Source organism: Aphelocoma coerulescens, chromosome 3, assembly GCF_041296385.1.
Source record: "Aphelocoma coerulescens isolate FSJ_1873_10779 chromosome 3, UR_Acoe_1.0, whole genome shotgun sequence".
In the NCBI taxonomy this organism is placed as follows: domain Eukaryota; kingdom Metazoa; phylum Chordata; class Aves; order Passeriformes; family Corvidae; genus Aphelocoma; species Aphelocoma coerulescens.
The window spans coordinates 125,721,974-125,739,967 of NC_091016.1; the positions used below are offsets into that span (position 1 = coordinate 125,721,974).

The following is a 17,994-nucleotide window of genomic DNA, read 5'->3' on the forward strand; positions in this document are numbered from 1 at the left end:
GCCCCGGCTCGGCTCCCAGCCCTGCTCCCCGCCAGCCCCAGGGTCCCCGTGGGGCTCGGGGCCCAGCTCACTGGGGTCAGATCATCTCCCAGACTTTTCTCCCCGGTAACTGAGCCTGTGGAGCTCCTGGGTGCTCCCGGTGAGACGTTCCCAGTGCTCCAGCAGCCCCTTCATTATCCTGCTGGGCCCACACTGTCTCACCTGCAGAGCAGCACCACAGCCTGGCACTGGGGTCTCCAACACGCGTCACTGTCCCATCCCATCCCACCCCATCCCATCCCCATCCCATCCCCATCCCACCCCATCCCACCCCATCCCATCCCACCCCATCCCATCCCACCCCCTCCCACCCCATCCCATCCCATCCCACCCCATCCCATCCCACCCCCTCCCACCCCATCCCATCCCATCCCATCCCATCCCCATCCCATCCCATCCCCATCCCACCCCATCCCACCCCATCCCATCCCACCCCCTCCCACCCCATCCCATCCCATCCCATCCCACCCCATCCCATCCCACCCCCTCCCACCCCATCCCATCCCACCCCCTCCCATCCCATCCCATCCCATCCCATCCCATCCCATCCCATCCCATCCCATCCCATCCCATCCCATCCCATCCCATCCCATCCCATCGTCAGTTTGGCCTTCCCCTGGCCTTGCCAGCGCTCCTGCTGTGACAGATCCGGCTGTGGGGGCTGCACCTGGGTCTGGGTCTGGCTGTGGTGTGGAGCAGTGCAGGGCCCTACATCGCTCCCCGGGGTGCCATGGGGTGCTGTGTATTGTTCCATGGGGTGCTGTGTATTGTTCCATGGGGTGCCATGCTTTGTTCCTTGGGGTGCCATGGGGTGCTGTGGTGCCCTGGGGTGCTGTGGTGCCCTGGAGTGCAGGAAATCACTCCCCAGGGTGCTGTGGGGTGCCATGCATCACTCTCAGGGGCGCTGTGGGGTGCCATGTGTTGCTCCCTGGGGTGCTGTAGAGTGCTGGGGTGCTGTGGGGTGCTGTGCATCTCCCTGGGATGCTGTGGGGTGTTGTGTGTTGCTCTCTGGGGGGCTGTGGCATGCAGTGAATCACTCATTGGGGTGCCATGGGGTGCAGTGAATCACTCTCCAGGTTGCTGTGGGGTGCAGCAAATCACTGTCCAGGGTGCCGTGGGGTGCAGTGGTGCCGTGGGGTGCAGTGAATCACTCTCCAGGTTGCTGTGGGGTGCAGTGGTGCCATGGGGTGTAGTGAATCGCTCCACAGGATGCTGTGGGTGCAGCGACTCCATCCTTGGGGTGCACCACGGGGCTGGCTCAGTGCTGCTGACCACCTCAGGGTCCCCCCTCCAGGCCAGGTCTATTTTTAGATCACCCCAGCTCTCACCGGCACTTCATCCCCCCGAGTCCCCCAGATCCCAGGGGTGGTGGCTCCCAGAGCTGTGGCACGTGTGGCCAGGCGCTCCTCCCGCAGAGGCCAAATATTTCACCCCTAAACTACAACTCCGGAGATGAGGTCAAGGCCACGGTGGTTTCGGCACGACCATCTGTCGGAGGCGAAATTTCGTAGCCCGGGGACGCCCACCCTGTTGTTGGCCCCCCCTGGCAGCAGCACCTACGCTGAGGGGGGCTCGGGGGGCCCCCCCCGCTGTGAGTCAGGGGTGGGGGGCGCAGAGGGTGGGGGTGACTCACGGCCGCCGCTCCTGTCCCCTCTGACTCAATCCCGGAGTTGTTCCCTGGCGCTGGGAAGGAGGAGGAGGAGGAGAAGGAGGAGGAGGAGGAGGAGGAGGAGGAGGAGGAGGAGGAGGAGGAGCGCGGTGGTGGCAGTGACTCAAAGTGACAACAACAATAATAATACGCTGCGGCACTTGTCACGGGAGAGGCGCTTGGACGGGGTCCCTCGTGCGTCCCCACCGCCGCCGGCGCACGAGGGACCCCGGCCAAGGCGGGGGGTGTCACCGCCGCACGCGGGGTCACCTCAGGACGGGAGGGGGGGACTGCGGTGACGGTGTTCCCTGCTCGGCACCGGCACGGGGGGCTGCGGGGGACCCCGCTCGCCGTCACCTAAAATGGCCGGTTAGGTCCCTGCAGGCTCCCGGCTGCGGCGCGGCACCGCCGAGGTCCCTAAATATAAAAAAAAAGGCGGGATTTCGGGTGGGTTTTCCATTTTCGTGCCGGTGGCTGCCGCGTGTCTCGCCCAGCCGGCGCAGGTAACCTACTTCGGAACGCCTCTGCCGCCGCGGCGAGCGTGACTCGCCGGTCCTGCCGTGCGGGAGCGGCACCGCGAACTGGGCTGGGGCCCCCGCTCGCCCGGCCACAGGGTCAGCGCCGCCGGGGACACAGCCGGGCACGGGGGCCGGCGGCCGGTCCTTCCCCGCCGGAACGCCGGGCGAGGGTCCGTCACCGCCGCCGAGCCGGGCGCCGGCCGGGGGATGCCGCGAAGGACGGTCCCGGCGGCCTAAGGCGAGGGCACGGTGCCGAGCCCCCCGGCCCATCCCGTCCCGCACCGCCGCGGCGGGCGAGCGCAGCCGGGTAAGAGCGCGGGGCGCGGGGCCGGGACCACCGCCGCGGTCCCGCACGTCCCCTCCGGCGGGGCCCCGCGGGGTGGGCAGCGGGAGGCGGCCGGGCCGCGTCGGCTCCCCGGCTTTGTTCGGCGGCCGGGGCTGCCGCGGGGTTTGTGCGCAGAACAACTATTTTTAGAGCATTTGGAGACCATGTTGGCTGGAAGCGAATCAAAGCCGCGAGCTGCCCCTTCTGCAGCGCCAACCGGGCTCGGCCGCCGCCGCACCGGGCGGCCGGGGGGGCTCAGCCGCCCCCCGGGACTGCCGGAGGGACCCCGCTGCCGAGGGGGGCCGGGGGCTGCGGGCGGTGCCAGCGGCACGGCAGAGACCCCCGGCAGCGGGACCCCCGCGCCCCGCGGCGCCTCTGGGCGCGGGGGATCCCCCGAGCTGCCCGGTGCAGCCGCGGTGTCCCCGGGTGTAGCCGCGGTGTCCCCGGTGCTTCCCGGCCGCACGTGTCCGGCCGTGCCGTGCCCGCCCCGGGGCTGTGCCGAGGCGCGGCGGGGCCGGGGTCCCCGGGAGGTTCGGGCATGGTGGGGGCTCTGCCCGTGGCACCCCGGGAGGCAGCTCGCGGGGGAACGTGGGGCCGAGGTGCCGTGCCGTGCCGTGCCGTGCCGTGCCGTGCCCACAGCGTGCCGTCGTGCTGGTGGCACAGCCGCTGCCAGGGGGGCCAAGAGTGGTGGCCTGGGGGTGCGGGGGGTGCTGGGTGCCAGCCCTGGCCCCTCACCGGCGGGCATCGCCGTGGCCAGGGGCCAAGTGCCGGGCCAGAGGCGAGTGTGCCCGCAGGGAGCTGGCATGGGCACCCCTGTGCCACGAAGGGGATGGAGCCGGGGGCTTCCCTGGGGGCTCCCCGAACTGCTGAGGGAAGGGGACGGGGAGCCCCTCCCCAGTGCCCGCTGGCCGGCACAGGGCTGTACCTGGGGGTACAGCCTGCATCCCATACCCCCATCTGTTATCCTGCATCCCCGGGTCCCAACCTGCACCCCCAGGTCCCACTCTCCACCCCGGATCCCAACCCTCCACCCCCAGCCTGCACCCACCCCCCCACTCCCCCTGGCCACGTCCCCCCCAGCCAGCCTGCGAGAGGGGCCGCTCAGCGGGCGCTGGGACGGGGAGGGCTGAGCTCCCCCCATCTGTCCCCCGGCCCAGCACCCCAAATCCCGGGGGTCCCGGTGCCTGTGTCAGGGGGCGGCTGCAGCTCCCCGGCCCCCCAGCAGCCCCCGCCGCACCGGCCACGGGCAGGGGGGATGTGCTGAGGTGGGAGAGGTGCTGAGAGCGGCGTCCTGCCCGCCCCGGCCCCCCCGAGCCCCCGCCCGAGCCCCCCGCCCGCCGCTGGGAACGGCTGCGGCTGGAAAGCTCTAGAAACAAATTGCAGCTCCGGTGCCAAAGGCAACAGCAGCCCCGGCCATGGCGAACGCAGCGTTTGCCATAGCAACAGGTGCCGGCTGGCGCCTCCCCCGCGGCCCCCCCGGCCCCCCGCAGCCAGCACCCCGCACCCGGGACCCCGCATCCTGCACCCCACACCCTGTACCACACACCCAGCACCCCCCCCCGGCACCCCACAGCCAGCATGCCCCGGTTCCCTGCAACCAGCACCCACAATCAGCATCCCCTGGCCTCCTCGGCCCCCCAGCCAGCACACCCCCCCCCAGTCCTGCACCCTGCACTTTGCACCCCACAGCCCTACACCTGATGGCCCTCCCAGCCCCCTCACTACCAGCACCCTGCACCCAGCACCCCACACATCCTACACTGTGCAGACCCCACACCGGGCACCCCACACTGTGCACCCCACACCCTGCACTGTGCACCCCACACCCTGCACTGTGCACCCCACTCACCCTGCACCCCAAACCCTGCCCTGTTCCCCCTCCACCGTGCACCTTCCACACCCTGCACCACCTGTCCCACACCCCGCATGCCCCACACCTTGTACCCAGCACCCTGCACCCCACAGCCCTGCTGCCCTCCCACCCTACGCACCCCACAAAGTGCACCTTGCCCCTGCACACTGCACCCCTCGTACCCCACACCACACACTCCCCCTCCATGCTCCTTACAAGGTGCACGATGCACCCCAAAATGTGCACTGGGTGCGCACCTCACACTGAGCATCGTGTGCTGGGTGTCCTGCACCGCACTGCGCACCCATCACCCTGCACCCCGTGCCGTGCACCCTGTACCCACACCGTGCACCCCACGCCACACACCCCACCCCATGCACCCCATGCTGTGCACCCCATGCCATGCACCCTGTACCCACACCACACACCACACACCATGCACCCCATGCCATGGGCCCTGTGCCCCACACCATGGACACTGTGCCCCACACACTGCACCCCGCAGGGCACCCCACGCCTCACACCGTGCACCCTGTGCCCATCACCACTCCACACACTGCACCCTATGCCGTGCACCCCTCACCACGCACCCTGCACTGACACCGCACCCTACACCATGCACCCCGCACCCCACTGTGCACCCCTAACCACGCACCCTGAACCCACACCGTGCACCCCACACCGTGCACCGCGCAGCCGGCGTGGGCCGGGGCTCGGGCACCTGCCGGGGCGATGGCGGGGAAGGGGCCCAGCCCGGCCGAGTCAAGGCTGTGGCGTGTTAATAATTGCCGGGGCTGGGGCCGGGCCGGGGGGCGCGGGGCGGGAGCACCCCCTCACCCCCGTCCCTCTCCGCTTCCCGCAGGGGCAGGAGGATCCAGGCAGGCGGCGGGGGACGGCTCCCGGACCCCTCCTCGGCGCAGCGGGGTCCGCTCAGGTGCTGAAGAGGCGGCGGCCGCCCGGCCCCCCGCCCCACGATGCCGTCCAGCGGGACCCTGGACGCCGGCAGCCCCGCGCCCAGCCGCGAGGCGCTCGACACGCACAAGGTACGGCCCCGCGCCCGTCCCATCCCCGCGCCAGGCAGGGGGGCTCGGGGGTTTGGCTCGTCCCCAGCTGGCAGGAGAAGGGGGTGCGGGGCCCCTCTGCCACTCCCCAGCCCCTTTCGGCGGAGGGGAGCGCGGTGCCGGCGGGGGAGAAGGGGGGCAGGGAGAGGCCTGAGCCGCGGCTGGGATTAGCGCGGATTGAGCTATTCCTGGCGCTGGGGAGCGCGGGGAGTGGACGGGAGCAGAGACCTACTGTCACCTCCCGGCTGCGGGTAGAGCTGGGCAAGGCGGCTGGCAGGGTGGAGGTGACCCCAGGAGGGGAGTGGCCCCCGGGATGGGGGATGTCCTGGCTCTGGAGCGTGTGCAGGGTTCATGCCCTGTGCTGGGTGGGACGCGTGGTGGCCCTGTCAGCCTTGTGCCAGCCCTGCTCCCCCCTCGTGGGGGTCCCACCTAATCCAGGGGTCCCTGCACCTCCTCCACGTGGACACCAGGCCCAGGAGGGACCCTCCAGCCGAGTACATGCTGGGCCAGGGTGGCCGCTCCCAGTGCCAGGGCTGGCAAAGCCGTTGCTCTTCCTGTGGGGAGGAGTGTCCAGCAGCGCAGGGCAGGGCTAGTCAAGGCATGGGTACCGGGTGCCGGGGCTGCGGCCAGCTGGACACCGTCCCACCGCGGGCACCGCCAGGTCGGGGTCATCCCAGTTCCTTCTGGCCGGCTGGGTCACGCTGTTCTCACACACTGGTGCTCCCCGTCCTCCAGCCGTTGCTCCCGGCTGCCGGAGGGCCCGGCCGGTGTGTCCGCCGGGATGTGCCCGTGTGTCCGCTGGGATGAGCCCGGCACGTTCTTGGCACAGCTGGGTGCACGAGTACCCCAGGGGCGGGTCGGTCTGTCTTTGCCCGCAGTGTTGGCGGCAGGAGCGGGGTGGATGCGCAGCCCCCCGCGCTTTGGGGCGGTTCTTGGGGCGCGTGGCTCGAGGGGTGCAGGGAAGGGCCGTGGGATGCCCGCTGCAGCCCGGCACCCCCGGGAGCGGGGCCGGCCGCGGCGGTGCCCGGGCGCTGTCCTGGGCTGACCCTGCGGGACGCGGCGTCGCCTCCCCCGCGGCCGCGCGCCGAGGTCACCCCTGCCGAGGGCGGCCGCTGCCCGCGGGGCCGGGAGGGCGAAGCCGCCCCCGACGCCTCCGGCGCTGCGGGTCGTGCCGGTGGCTCCCGACACAAACCCGGCGGGGCTGAGCCCCGCTCCCACCCAGGGGAGGTCTCCGCAGCCGGTTTCCCCCCGGGGCCGCGGGCTGGGCTCTGTGGCCGGTGCCGCGGAGCGGGGCTGGCGGCGCAGCCAGCACTGCGTCATGCCGCAGCTCAGCCCGCCGCGCTCGGCCGCCGTTCCCTCCGGGTTGTTGCTTGGCAGCGGCGCAGGAGCAGCACCGGGGACGTGCCACGGAGCCCCGCGCCCCGGGCGGCGGGCACGGGGTGATGGATGGGGGATGACTCAGCTCCCGGCGGGATGCGGGGCGGCGAGGGGCTGCGGCACCGGCCCCTGTGCCGGGCTGGGGGGAGCAGAGCCCCCACCGAGCCCTTTGCCCAGCCCTGCTGGTGCCCGGGCTGCACCCCCGCTCCTGCCCTGCTTTTGGGGTGCCGGCTGTGCCCCGGGAAGGGTTCCCTGTCCTGATAGGTGCTGGGGGCATCTCCTTGGTTCCACAGCAGGGACCCCCGCTGCCCCCCCACCGTGGCAGCCCTCGAGCCAGCTCTGACCCACCAGCGTTTCACCCTGGAGCCCCCCTGGCCTCTCTGGCACCCACTGGGTGCTCCCCAGCTGCATCCTCTCCTGGCCATGGGAGGCCTGGCTGCCACCTGGTGCACATGACACCCCCCAAATTTTTCATTTACATCCACTGTAAATGCTGCCAGGACCTGGGCAGGAGGGACAACTGGCTGTGGCAGTGCCAGCGCCCAGGGTAGCACCAGGGCAAAGGGACAGGTGCTGGGGTCTCACCAGGGCTGGCCCGGACCCCTGGGCTCCTTGGTGCTGCCCTGGCTTTGCAGCACAGCAAGGCACAGGGGGCCTGTGGGGCAGGGACCCCCAGAATCCCCCTCAAGGACTTCTGCATCAGGATGGTGCTGGATCTGGGATCCTGACATTGTCCTTGGACCTGTCCCAAAACTTTCCAGCCAGGATGGCACGGGGAGTGAGTGGGGCCCGGCCCTGGTAGAGCCTGGTAGAGTGTGCTGCAATGCCTCCTGTCCTCGCTCAGCCCTGGCATTGTGGTGCCAGCAGATGCCAGGGCTGGGGGTCCTTTGCAGGGCTGGGGGGGTTTGCACAGGGGGCTGGGGGCTGCCCGGCCCCACGTGAGGAGAGCGGGGCTGGGACAAGCACGGTTCTGGCGGGACACCGTGGGGGCTGGGGACAGACCGACACGTGGCTCCCGTGCAATCCCACATGCAGCAAGAGCAGACACGGAGACAGGCAGCAATGGGCACAGGGGGAGGCAGCTGAGCCTGGGGTGGGTAGCACAGAGGGAGATGGCTCAGGGACCACGACTGGGGGCACCTTGGCCATGGGGCACCATGGCCATGAGACACGGTGTGTCCCAGTGCCGTGGGATCTTCGTGCTGGACCCACAGGGATGTTCCAGCTGCATCCCAACGCTGCAGCTGCCCCAGCTCAGAGGGACACGGGGCAGGAATGTGGCCAGGGCTGGCGCCCGCCGGGGTGCAGAACCACACGGCTGCAGCTGGATGCCGGCGCTGTCTGGCTGCCAGCCCCATCCCCTCCCTGGCCTCTCCCTCACCAGCCCCCCACCGGCCTCTCCTCCTTCCCTTGCTCCCCCTCCGTGGCCTCTTCCTGCTTGGCTGCTGCTGCTGGGACCTTCTGGGGCTCAGGTGAAACTGACCCCGTTCCGTGCCGGGGCCTCACGCGCCCCTTGCCCCACTGCATCCCCCCGTGCTGCGGTGCCAGGTGCGGGACCCTGAGGGGGCACAGGGCCCCCAGCACGCCGCGGTTCCTGGGCGCTGCCGTGGCCTCGGCGCAGGAGCAGGTTCATTTCCTGGAGCTGCGGCCCTGCTCCGCCGCCATACCGGCACATGCGTGCTGCCAGCACCAGCGCTGCGCCACGGCACCGGGGACAGGCGTGGGGCACTGCCAGCTGCTCTGGGGCACAGCGTGGTCCCCAAAGCAGGCAGCTGCCTGCTCCAAGGGTACCCGGCTCCTGATGCTGGCCCTTGTCCCCAGGGAGCCTCATGGCTGCCTGCAGGCCCATGATGTGACGTGTCCACACAGCCCTTGCCACGTTCCATGATGCGGAGCCCCTGGCCCCGTGTCTGCAGGGCTTGGGGGGTGGCAGCAGTGGGCATGTGCCCTGAGCCCGCTGTAGCACGGCAGGGTCACCCACAGAGGCTCCCAGGCCTATGGTGGCCTGTGCCACAGCCCAGGTGTGGCAGGAGCCACTGCCACCCTTCTAAGTGTCCTGGTGCTGCTGGCCCGACGATGCCACAGTGCTGCCCCTGGGCCAGGCAGGTGCCCATCCCCTGCGGTGCCCATGGTGCCGGCGATCCCAGCGCCAAGCAGGAGCGGAGCCGTGCCCATGCCCGGGCTGCCCGGCGGTGTAACCGTCCTCTCTGTGTCCGGCTCGCAGGGGGAAGAGGAGCCTGAGGAGAACCCGAGCAAGGAGGAGAAGCAGGAGCCGGGGACGCCCATGAGGAAAGCCGGGCGGCCCGGGCGGAAGCGCAAGCATGCCCAGGTGAGCCAGCAGGCGCCGGGGCCAGGGGGGTGGCGGCGGTGTCCCCCCGTGGGGCTGTCCTGCCCTGCGGCTGCATTGGCGGGAGACCTTGGCCTGGCCTGGCTGCCCTGAGTACCAGGGCACCGAGCCAGAGGAGACCCGACAGCAGCAGGAGGGGGTGTCCCCTCCTGCCCCTCAGCGCTGCCCCTCCCCACGGCCCCGGCAAGCCCTCCTGTGCCCGGTGGCACCATCCTGGTCCGTGTGGCTCTGCTCGAGGCCCCACCGTGCATTCGCTCCCTGCCTGGGCAGCCGGGACCCTGCTCCCCCACCCTGGGGCTGTTGGGCCCAGGGAGCAGAGCCCCCGAGGCTCTGCCGGCCTCCCCGGCTCCCGCCACCCAGGCAATGCCCACCCAGCACGCTGGGTTCGCTCAGCTCTCGGCTGGATCACGGGCACCGTGCCTGCTGGGGTCAGCTGTGGAGTCACAGGGTGCTCGGGGCTTTTGGGGCTGTGCTGGGACAGGGCCCCCAGGGCTGAGGATACTCATGGCTTGGCCCTTCTGAGCCATGGTGTGCCCCAGCGCCACTGGGGAGCCACAGTGGCTCCCTCCTTGCAGGGTGGCCAGGTGGCACCTGGCTGCTGCCACGATGAATTCGGTGTGAGCAGAGGAGCAGGCTCCTCTGGATGCCCTCAGTCTCCCAGGCTCAGACAGTGTCCCCAGTCCTCATTCCCACAGGAGGGGACAGAGAGGTGACAAAGAGGCCCAGGGTGATCAGTGGGCCAGGGGAACAAGCAGGGCCTGGGGGACAAACAGAGCTGAGGCACCTTCGCTCTTAGTTGCAAATCCTTTTTGGAGACGTTTCTGGCAGCCGAAAGGGCTAATCCTGTTCTGGGACGTTTCAGGTCCCAGCTGCCTGTCCCGATGATCCCTGATCCCTGCCACCCTGGTGCCAGGGGCACGGGAAAGCCGGGGCAGCGTCACCTGAGGCGAGCGGGTGCGCGGGGCTGGCCAGGCTGGGCTGCGCTGGCTGTGGCCCTGGGGGCGGGAGGAACGTGCCGGGGCGGGGGGAGCCGCCGCTGTGGAAGAACAATGCTGGCACGGGAACAAGTGCAGAACGTCGTCAGGAACAGCCAGGGCCCGGGAGCCAGGAGGGGTCCGGCCAGCGGAGCCGGCGGCCCCAGGAACCCCCCAGCACGATGAAGGAATGGCAGCAGCGCCAGGGCGCCGGGCACATCCTGCCCTGAAGCTGGGCGTGGGTGCCCATCCCTGCGTGCTCCAACACACCTGCCCTGTGCCGGTGCTGGTGCCAGAGCCGGCCCTTGGGCCGGCAGCTCCCAGTGCCAAGAGAGCAGAGCTGGCGTGGCCAGCCGCTGGCACTGCCAGCAGGCCAGGGAAGCCCCTGCGGGTGTGAGCTACTAAAAATATCCTGCTGTGGAGAGCCCGCTGCGCCGGGGGCACCGGAGCGGGGTGAGGGGGCTGGCACATGGCATGGGCGCCAGGCTGGCTCTGTGGGTGATGGCCAGGGGGTCCCAGCACCCCATTCCCAGGGTCCCGGTGGGCAGGCGTGTGGCCAGAGGGGCTGAGCACCCACCTCGCCCCGTGCCTGGTCAGCGGTCAGGGGTGCTGGAGAGGGAGCTGGGAGGGAGCTGGCTGGGCACGGCCCTGTGGGGAGGGTGTCATGGTACCAGTGAGCCGTGCCACGCCGAGCTGTGCTGGGCTGAGCCATGCTGTCCTGTGGTGCGCCGTGCCATGCTGAGCCATGCAGTGCCGAGCCATGCAGTGCCATGCCATGGCTCCAAGACCAGCGTCCCCAATCCCAGCTGCACCTGGCAGAGGGATGTCCCTCAGCGGGTGGTGCCGTGGGTGACAGGGGCACCTTCCCCAGGCTGAGGTGGGCACGGGAGCCCCCGAGTGCCAACCCCCGCCATCCCTCTTCGGGGAGTGTCCGCAGTGTCACTCTGTGTCCCCAGGGCGGTGGGGAGGGCGCGGGGCCGTGCAGCCTCGCGGGCTCCTGGCAGAGCAGCCTCCTTGGCGGGGGCCCAGCCGAGGGGAGGGAGAGGGAGAAAGGCAGTGCTTGTTCCCAGGGCCCGGCAGACAGAGGAAGCGGGTGGGTGGGAGGGCAGGAAGGCTCCGCCGCCGGCCCTTCTCGGGGATGCGGATGGGCGCCGGAGCGGCTGGGAAGAGGACAGGCCACGGGGTGGGTCCTGGTCTCCCCTTCCCCTGCACCCCCTGGCCCAGTGTCTGAGTGGCAGCGCCAGGACGTGCTGGTGGCATGGGGGGCCTGGTGAGCTGGGGTCCGGTCCTGGCCCAGGTAGGGAATCTGGGGCACCAGGTCTGGCCAGGGCAGCTGTGGAGGGATCGGCAGCGGGTGTTGCCAGGGTGGGATGGATGGGGGCCGTGCCAGGGCTTACCAGCTGTGCTGCTGGGTGGGCTGTGTGTCCCTGTCCCAGCAGGACGTCATGTGAGGGGACGCGGTGCCTGTCCTGTCCCATGTGGCCCATCCCAGGACCCTCCTGCCCAGCACGGCTTCCTGGCATTGTCCGGCAGCACTGCAGGCCCAGCGGTGACGGTCAGTCCTGGTGCCACTGCCAGAGCCTGGCAGCACCAAGGGGAGCCCGTGCCACTGTGTTCCCACCACCCCCACACCAGCTGAGCCCCCGGGGCCCATCCCAGTGAGGGGGTGGGCTGAGTTCCCACAGCCTCCCCGAACCCCACAGCCACCCCAAAGCCCCACAGCCACCCCGAGTCTCCCCCAGGCCCCCAAACCCCGCAGCCGTGCCTCCAGCAGCCCCCGCGCGCCTGATCTGGAGCACATCCCCGGCCTTCCCGTTTCCTCCCGGGAAGCCCCACAGCCCCTGCGATTGTTCTCAGCACGGATGCGGCCCCAGGCAGAGGTGGGAGCGGGGCCAGGGGCGGCCAGGACCCCCGTGAGCTGCACGGGGGGAGTGGCAGTCGGGGCCCCCTCCGGGCGAGCTGGGGATGCTGCCAGGGACAGGGGGATGCAGTGGGAAGCAGGTCCTGTCCTGCTCACCGTGGGACCAGCGGGGACTTTGTTCCCTGGCTTCCATCTTGCCCTGGTTCCAGCTCCCTGCTCTGCTCCCAGGCCGCACTGCGGTGTCCCCACTGCCAGCCCATACCATGGTGGGTGTCTGGCCCTCCTGGGGCACACCAAGGTCCGGCCATTGGCCTCTGAAAGCCCAGGTGTGCCCTCGTTCATGGACTGGCACCTCTGCCCTCCTGACGGCACCAGTGTCCGCTCGGGGGGCCGTGCCCTCCCTGGGGGCCGGGCCTGATGCAGCCAGGACGGGGAGAGCCACAGCCAGTCCTGCTGGACCCCCCTGAACCCCAACATCCCTTCGTCAGTGCCAGCGCCTTCTCAGCCCTCCCTTCCCAGCTCCAGAGGAAGTGGCAGTGGCAGCCCTGGGGCCAGAGGGAGAGGAAGCGGCCTTGGGGCTGCGGCAGCCATGTAGGGGAGCCTGATGGTGGGGACAGGGGTCACGGGACCCTGTGGCACGAATCCAGGGAACCTCGGGGAGGACAGACTGCCTGTTGCCTGCCATCCCCCTGGAGCTTGTGCCTCAGCGTCGGTGGCCCCTCCCCACCCCGCCCTGGTGGGCAGCACCGTCAGCCCCGTGGCCCACGCCAGCCCCCCCAGCAGTGCCATGTCCCCTCCCTGGACCCTGCCACCCAGCAGGCCATCGTGGGACCTGTACTTCACTGGGGACAGGCAGGAGGGTCCCTGTGGCCAACTGTGCACTGTGCCACCCTGTCGCCACACCGTGCCACCCTGTCACCACACTGTGTGTGGTGACACACACAGGACGGGAGCAGCAGCACCTCAAGGTGTCTGTCTGTGGGTGCTCAGTGCCCGTGCTGGGGTGACACCAGGGTGGGCACCCTGTGCCCGTGGCAGCGTGCGGGGTGTCCGCCAGTGCCCGTGTCTGAGCGGCTCCAAAGGGTTGGAGTGGTGAGGGCCAGTCCCAAGGGAAGGGGTGTCCCAGCACGGGGGAGTCTGCACCCCCCAGGAGGGCACCGAGTGGAGTGACAGTGGGGCTGGCCCGGGCTGGGCGCGCGGTGGTGGCTGCGCCCACCCTGCCAGGGCTGTGCCGGCGCCAGCTCTGCAGAGCCGCAGCAGCACTTTCACTCTCCCTGGCCACGGAAACCGCTGGGCTGGGCTGGGCCTCTTGCTCTGCCTCCCGCTCCCGGTGCTGTGCCGAGCTGAACTGAGCTGTGCTGTGCTGAGCTGTGCCGAGCTGTGCCGAGCTGTGCCGAGCTGTGCTGTGCTGAGCCAAGCTGTGCCGAGCTGCGCTGTGCTGTGCCGAGCTGTGCTGTGCTGAACTGAGCTGTGCTGAGCTGTGCCGAGCTGTGCTGTGCTGAACTGAGCTGTGCTGAGCTGTGCTGAACCGAGCTGTGCCGAGCTGTGCTGTCCTGAACTGAGCTGTGCCGAGCTGTGCCGAGCTGTGCTGTGCTGAGCCAAGCTGTGCCGAGCTGTGCTGTGCTGTGCCGAGCTGTGCTGTGCTGAACTGAGCTGTGCTGAGCTGTGCCGAGCTGTGCTGTGCTGAACTGAGCTGTGCCGAGCTGTGCTGTGCTGAACCAAGCTGTGCCGAGCTGTGCCAAGCTGTGCTGTGCCGAGCTGTGCTGTGCTGAGCTGTGCTGTGCTGAACCAAGCTGTGCCGAGCTGTGCCGAGCTGTGCTGTGCTGAACCGAGCTGTGCTGAGCTGTGCTGAGCTGTGCTGTGCTGAGCCGATCTGTGCCGAGCTGTGCTGAACCGAGCTGTGCTGTGCTGAGCCGAGCTGTGTCGAGCTGTGTCGAGCTGTGTCGAGCTGAGCTGTGCTGTGCTGTGCTGAGCCGAGCTGTGCCGAGCTGTGCCGAGCTGTGCTGTGCTGAACCGAGCTGTCCCAAGCTGTCCCAAGCTGTGCTGAGCTGTGCCATAGAGCTGCCCAGGCTGGCTGCATGGCAGGCTGCCACAATGCTGCCCCAACCCTAATGGCCGTGTCCCACGCTCGGCACTGTTTGTGCCGGGGCTCGTGCCAGGGCTGGCACACGCGAGCACTGGCACAGCCACCCCAGAGCCCACACTCGGGCTCTGTCCCTGCCCTGTCACTGCGCCCAGCACTGGGGACAGCGACACGTGTCCTGCACTGCTGGTACTGCCTGTCACACCTGTCACACACACACCTGTCACACACCTGTCACACCTGTCACACACTTGTCACACACACACCTGTCACACACCTGTCACACACACACACCCCTGTCACACACCTGTCACACACCTGTCACACACACACCTGTCACACACACACACCTGTCACACACACACCTGTCACACACACACACCTGTCACACACCTGCCACACACCTGTCACACACACACCTGTCACACACACACACACCTGTCACACACCTGTCACACACACACACACCTGTCACACACCTGTCACACACCTGTCACACACACACACACCTGTCACACCAGCACCTGTCACACACACACCTGTCACACACACACACCTGTCACACACCTGTCACACACACACCTGTCACACACACACACACCTGTCACACACACACCTGTCACACACACACACGTCACACACCTGTCACACACCTGTCACACCCACACACCTGTCGCACACTTGTCACACACACACCTGTCACACACACACCTGTCACACACCTGTCACACACACCTGTCACACACACACCTGTCACACACCTGTCACACACCTGTCACACACACACCTGTCACACACACACCTGTCACACACACACCTGTCACACCAGCACCTGTCACACACCTGTCACACACCTGTCACACACACACCTGTCACACACACACCTGTCACACACCTGTCACACACACACACCTGTCACACACACACCTGTCACACACACACCTGTCACACCAGCACCTGTCACACACACACACCTGTCACACACACACACCCCTGTCACACACACACCTGTCACACACCTGTCACACACCTGTCACACACCTGTCACACACACACACCTGTCACACACACACCTGTCACACACCTGTCACACACCTGTCACACACACACCTGTCACACACCTGTCACACACACACACCTGTCACACACACACCTGTCACACACTTGTCACACACCTGTCACACACACACACCCCTGTCACACCAGCACCTGTCACACACACACCTGTCACACACACACACCTGTCACACACCTGTCACACACCTGTCACACACACACCTGCACATGTGTGTGTCATGAGGTTATCACAGGGCCTGGCCCTGCCTGTCCCTTACACGTGCCCCTGTCCCATGTGCCCATGCCAGTGGGGATGGGCCACACCAAGGGCCCCCTTGCTGTCCCCTTGCTGTCCCCTTGCTGTCCCCTTGCTGTCCTCTCACAGGCGTGCCAGGCAGGATGGGCAGTGCCCACAGGGGACTGGGCACCCGGGGCACATCCCAGCACCATGTCCCGCTCCCCAGGGTGTTGTGGCACCCTGCTCTGGAGGTGTCACGGCCCAGTGTTGTTCTCCTGCAGCCGTTGTGGTGCTGTGTCCTGATCCTCGTGGTGTGTCACCTTTTGTTACAGTCCTGAGGATGTCACAGCATTTTGTCATTGTCCCAAAGGTATCTTGTCACCCTCTCCATGTCCTGAGGGTGCTGTATTGTTGTTGTGTCATGGTCTGACGGTGTTGCTGTCACGTGTCCTGGCCCTGAGCAGGTCATGGAAATGTGTCCTGGTCCCCGAGGATGTCACACACCGGTATGTTCTGGTCCTGAGAGTGCCATGGTGGAGTCTTCTGGTCCTCAGGGTCACACAGCAGTGTGTCCTGGTCATGAGGGTGTCACATCCATGTGTCCTGGCCCTGAGGGTGCTGTGACACCGTGTCCTGGTCCCAAGGGTCCCCTCAGCAGGCAGTGGCAGCCGCCACACCTGGCATGCAGGAGGTGGGGCTTGGACTTCCCAGCACAATGTGCTGTCGTTCCCCCCGCCAGCACCAACCGCAGCTCCTTCCCCTCCTCTCAGCAGGTGGAAAGCAGTGACACCCCCAAAGACATCGCGGCCGTCCCCAAGTGCCCCCCGCCCCGCCCGGAGGCCAGTCCCGCCGAGCCGCTGCCCAACGGGGACGTGGAGGGGGATGCGGAGGAGGCCGCCGAGAGCCCCAAGGGCGGCCGGCCCGAGGAGGACGAGACGGAGAGTCTGCCGGACGGAGAGACGGGCCGGGCGCTGGAGAACGGCCGCTGCACCCCCAAGGAGGGCCTGGACGCTCCAGCCGATGAGGGTGAGCTGGCCCCTTCCGACCCCCAGAAGAAACGCGGGAGGAGGAAACTCCTGGAGGCCACAGAGAAAAGTAAGAGCTCAGCGTTGGGGGCTCCCCGCTGCAGGGCCCAGCCCCCCAGGGACCCGCGGCCCCACCGTCCTCCTCCGCAGGGGCTCTGGGCTGGGCAGCGCTGCCGCAGGAGGAGGAGGAGGAAGGGCTGAGCCCCTCCATGCCATGCGGGGTTTGGGGTGGGGGCAGCAGGTCGGAGTGGGGGGCTGTGCCCGCATGCTCATCCCAGCCCCCATCATCGCCTTTCCTGACAGCAGGAACAGGGATGCCTGTCCTTGTGCTCGGTGCCCCTGGTGCCAGCGTATCCCTGCCCACTTGTGACACCTCCCTGGCACGTGTGACCCCCACGGCAGCTCTGCCCGTGCTGGGGCCATGGGGCCACGGTGCCCAGGAGGTGCCAGCTCTGGGCAGGCAGGGCAGAGGGGTCAGCACCATGCTGAGGGTCAGTCCCAGCACCCAGCTGGGGCACAGCTAAGCACAGGGGGTCCCAGGGGTCCCAGGCATTTCTGGGCCACATCAGGAGGTGCCCAGGTAGTGCAGGCACCCCGTAGCACTGGGCCCAGCGCTAGCTCCCCAGGACGAGAGGGACACAAGCTGGGGAGAGCCCGCCGAGCGCCCTGCGATACTGCAGGACTGGAGCGTCTCTGCTGGGGTAAGGCTGAGGGAGCTGCGGCTGCTCAGCCCGGAGCAGAGCAGGGCTGCACGGCTGTGACACCTCTGGGGAGGGGTCTGGGGGTGAGCCCAGCGCTCCCGGGGGTGCCCAGGGACAGGACCAGAGGCCACGGCACAGGCTGGACCCTCGAGGGTCCCACTGGACCTCGAGACACCCTTCTCAGCATTCCCAGCTCTGGCACTTGAGCCTTCCAGACTGGAATCATCACAGAGAGTGCCTGGCCATGCCGAGCCAGTGCTGGTGCCCAGGAAGGGCCAGGGTGGACAGGGGAAAGCTGGGGTGGAGCTGGAAGGGGCTGGGATGGCTGAAGCAGGCAGGGGTGGAGCTGGAAGAGGCAGGGATGGATGGATGGATGGATGGATGGATGGATGGATGGATGGATGGATGGATGGATGGATGGATGAGCTGCACGCTGCAGATGCTGCCGCAGTCACGAGGCACAGCCGCGGGAGCGCCGCAGCCGCGGTCGGGGGGAGCAGGGAGGGCCGCGGCCGTGGGGCTGCCCCAGCGCGGCTGCTGCACGGCCGAGAGCAGCCGGACACCGGTGTGGGTGCGGGGCCGGCCGGGTGTGGTGCCGAAGAGGTTCCCGGTGGTCCCCAGGAGGGCCCGGGGGGCGGTGGCTCTGCCGGGAGCTCACCCCCCCCCCCCCCCCCCCCGTCATTTCCAGTGCTCCGGCCGTGCCCGTGCCGGGGTCACCGGCAGCACCGGCACCTTCGAGCGCCAGGCTCGGCTCCTGCCAGACCCTCCCCTGCTCCTCCCGGGATCCCGCGCCCGGGATGAGCCGCAGCCACGGGAAATCCCCACTTCAGTCAATGCCCCCCCCCCAGTTTGACCAGTGACAGAGGGGACCAGCATCTCAGAACAGGCC

General features: G+C 68.6%; 1 protein-coding gene across 4 annotated transcripts in view; it reads left to right on the forward strand.

Moving 5' to 3' along the window:
* Positions 1–17,994, forward strand: part of DNMT3A (DNA methyltransferase 3 alpha) — a 36,724-nt gene that overhangs the window by 2,423 nt on the left and 16,307 nt on the right. Inside the window, exons 2-4 of one of the 4 annotated variants that reach the window (XM_069011938.1) lie at positions 5,245–5,425; positions 9,045–9,149; positions 16,150–16,474. In XM_069011938.1, the coding sequence (XP_068868039.1) occupies positions 5,357–5,425; positions 9,045–9,149; positions 16,150–16,474 (499 nt within the window). In that variant the 5' untranslated portion in view covers positions 5,245–5,356. The remainder of the gene's footprint in view (positions 1–5,244; positions 5,426–9,044; positions 9,150–16,149; positions 16,475–17,994) is intronic. The other 3 variants (XM_069011941.1, XM_069011939.1, XM_069011942.1) reach the window with 3 other exon arrangements.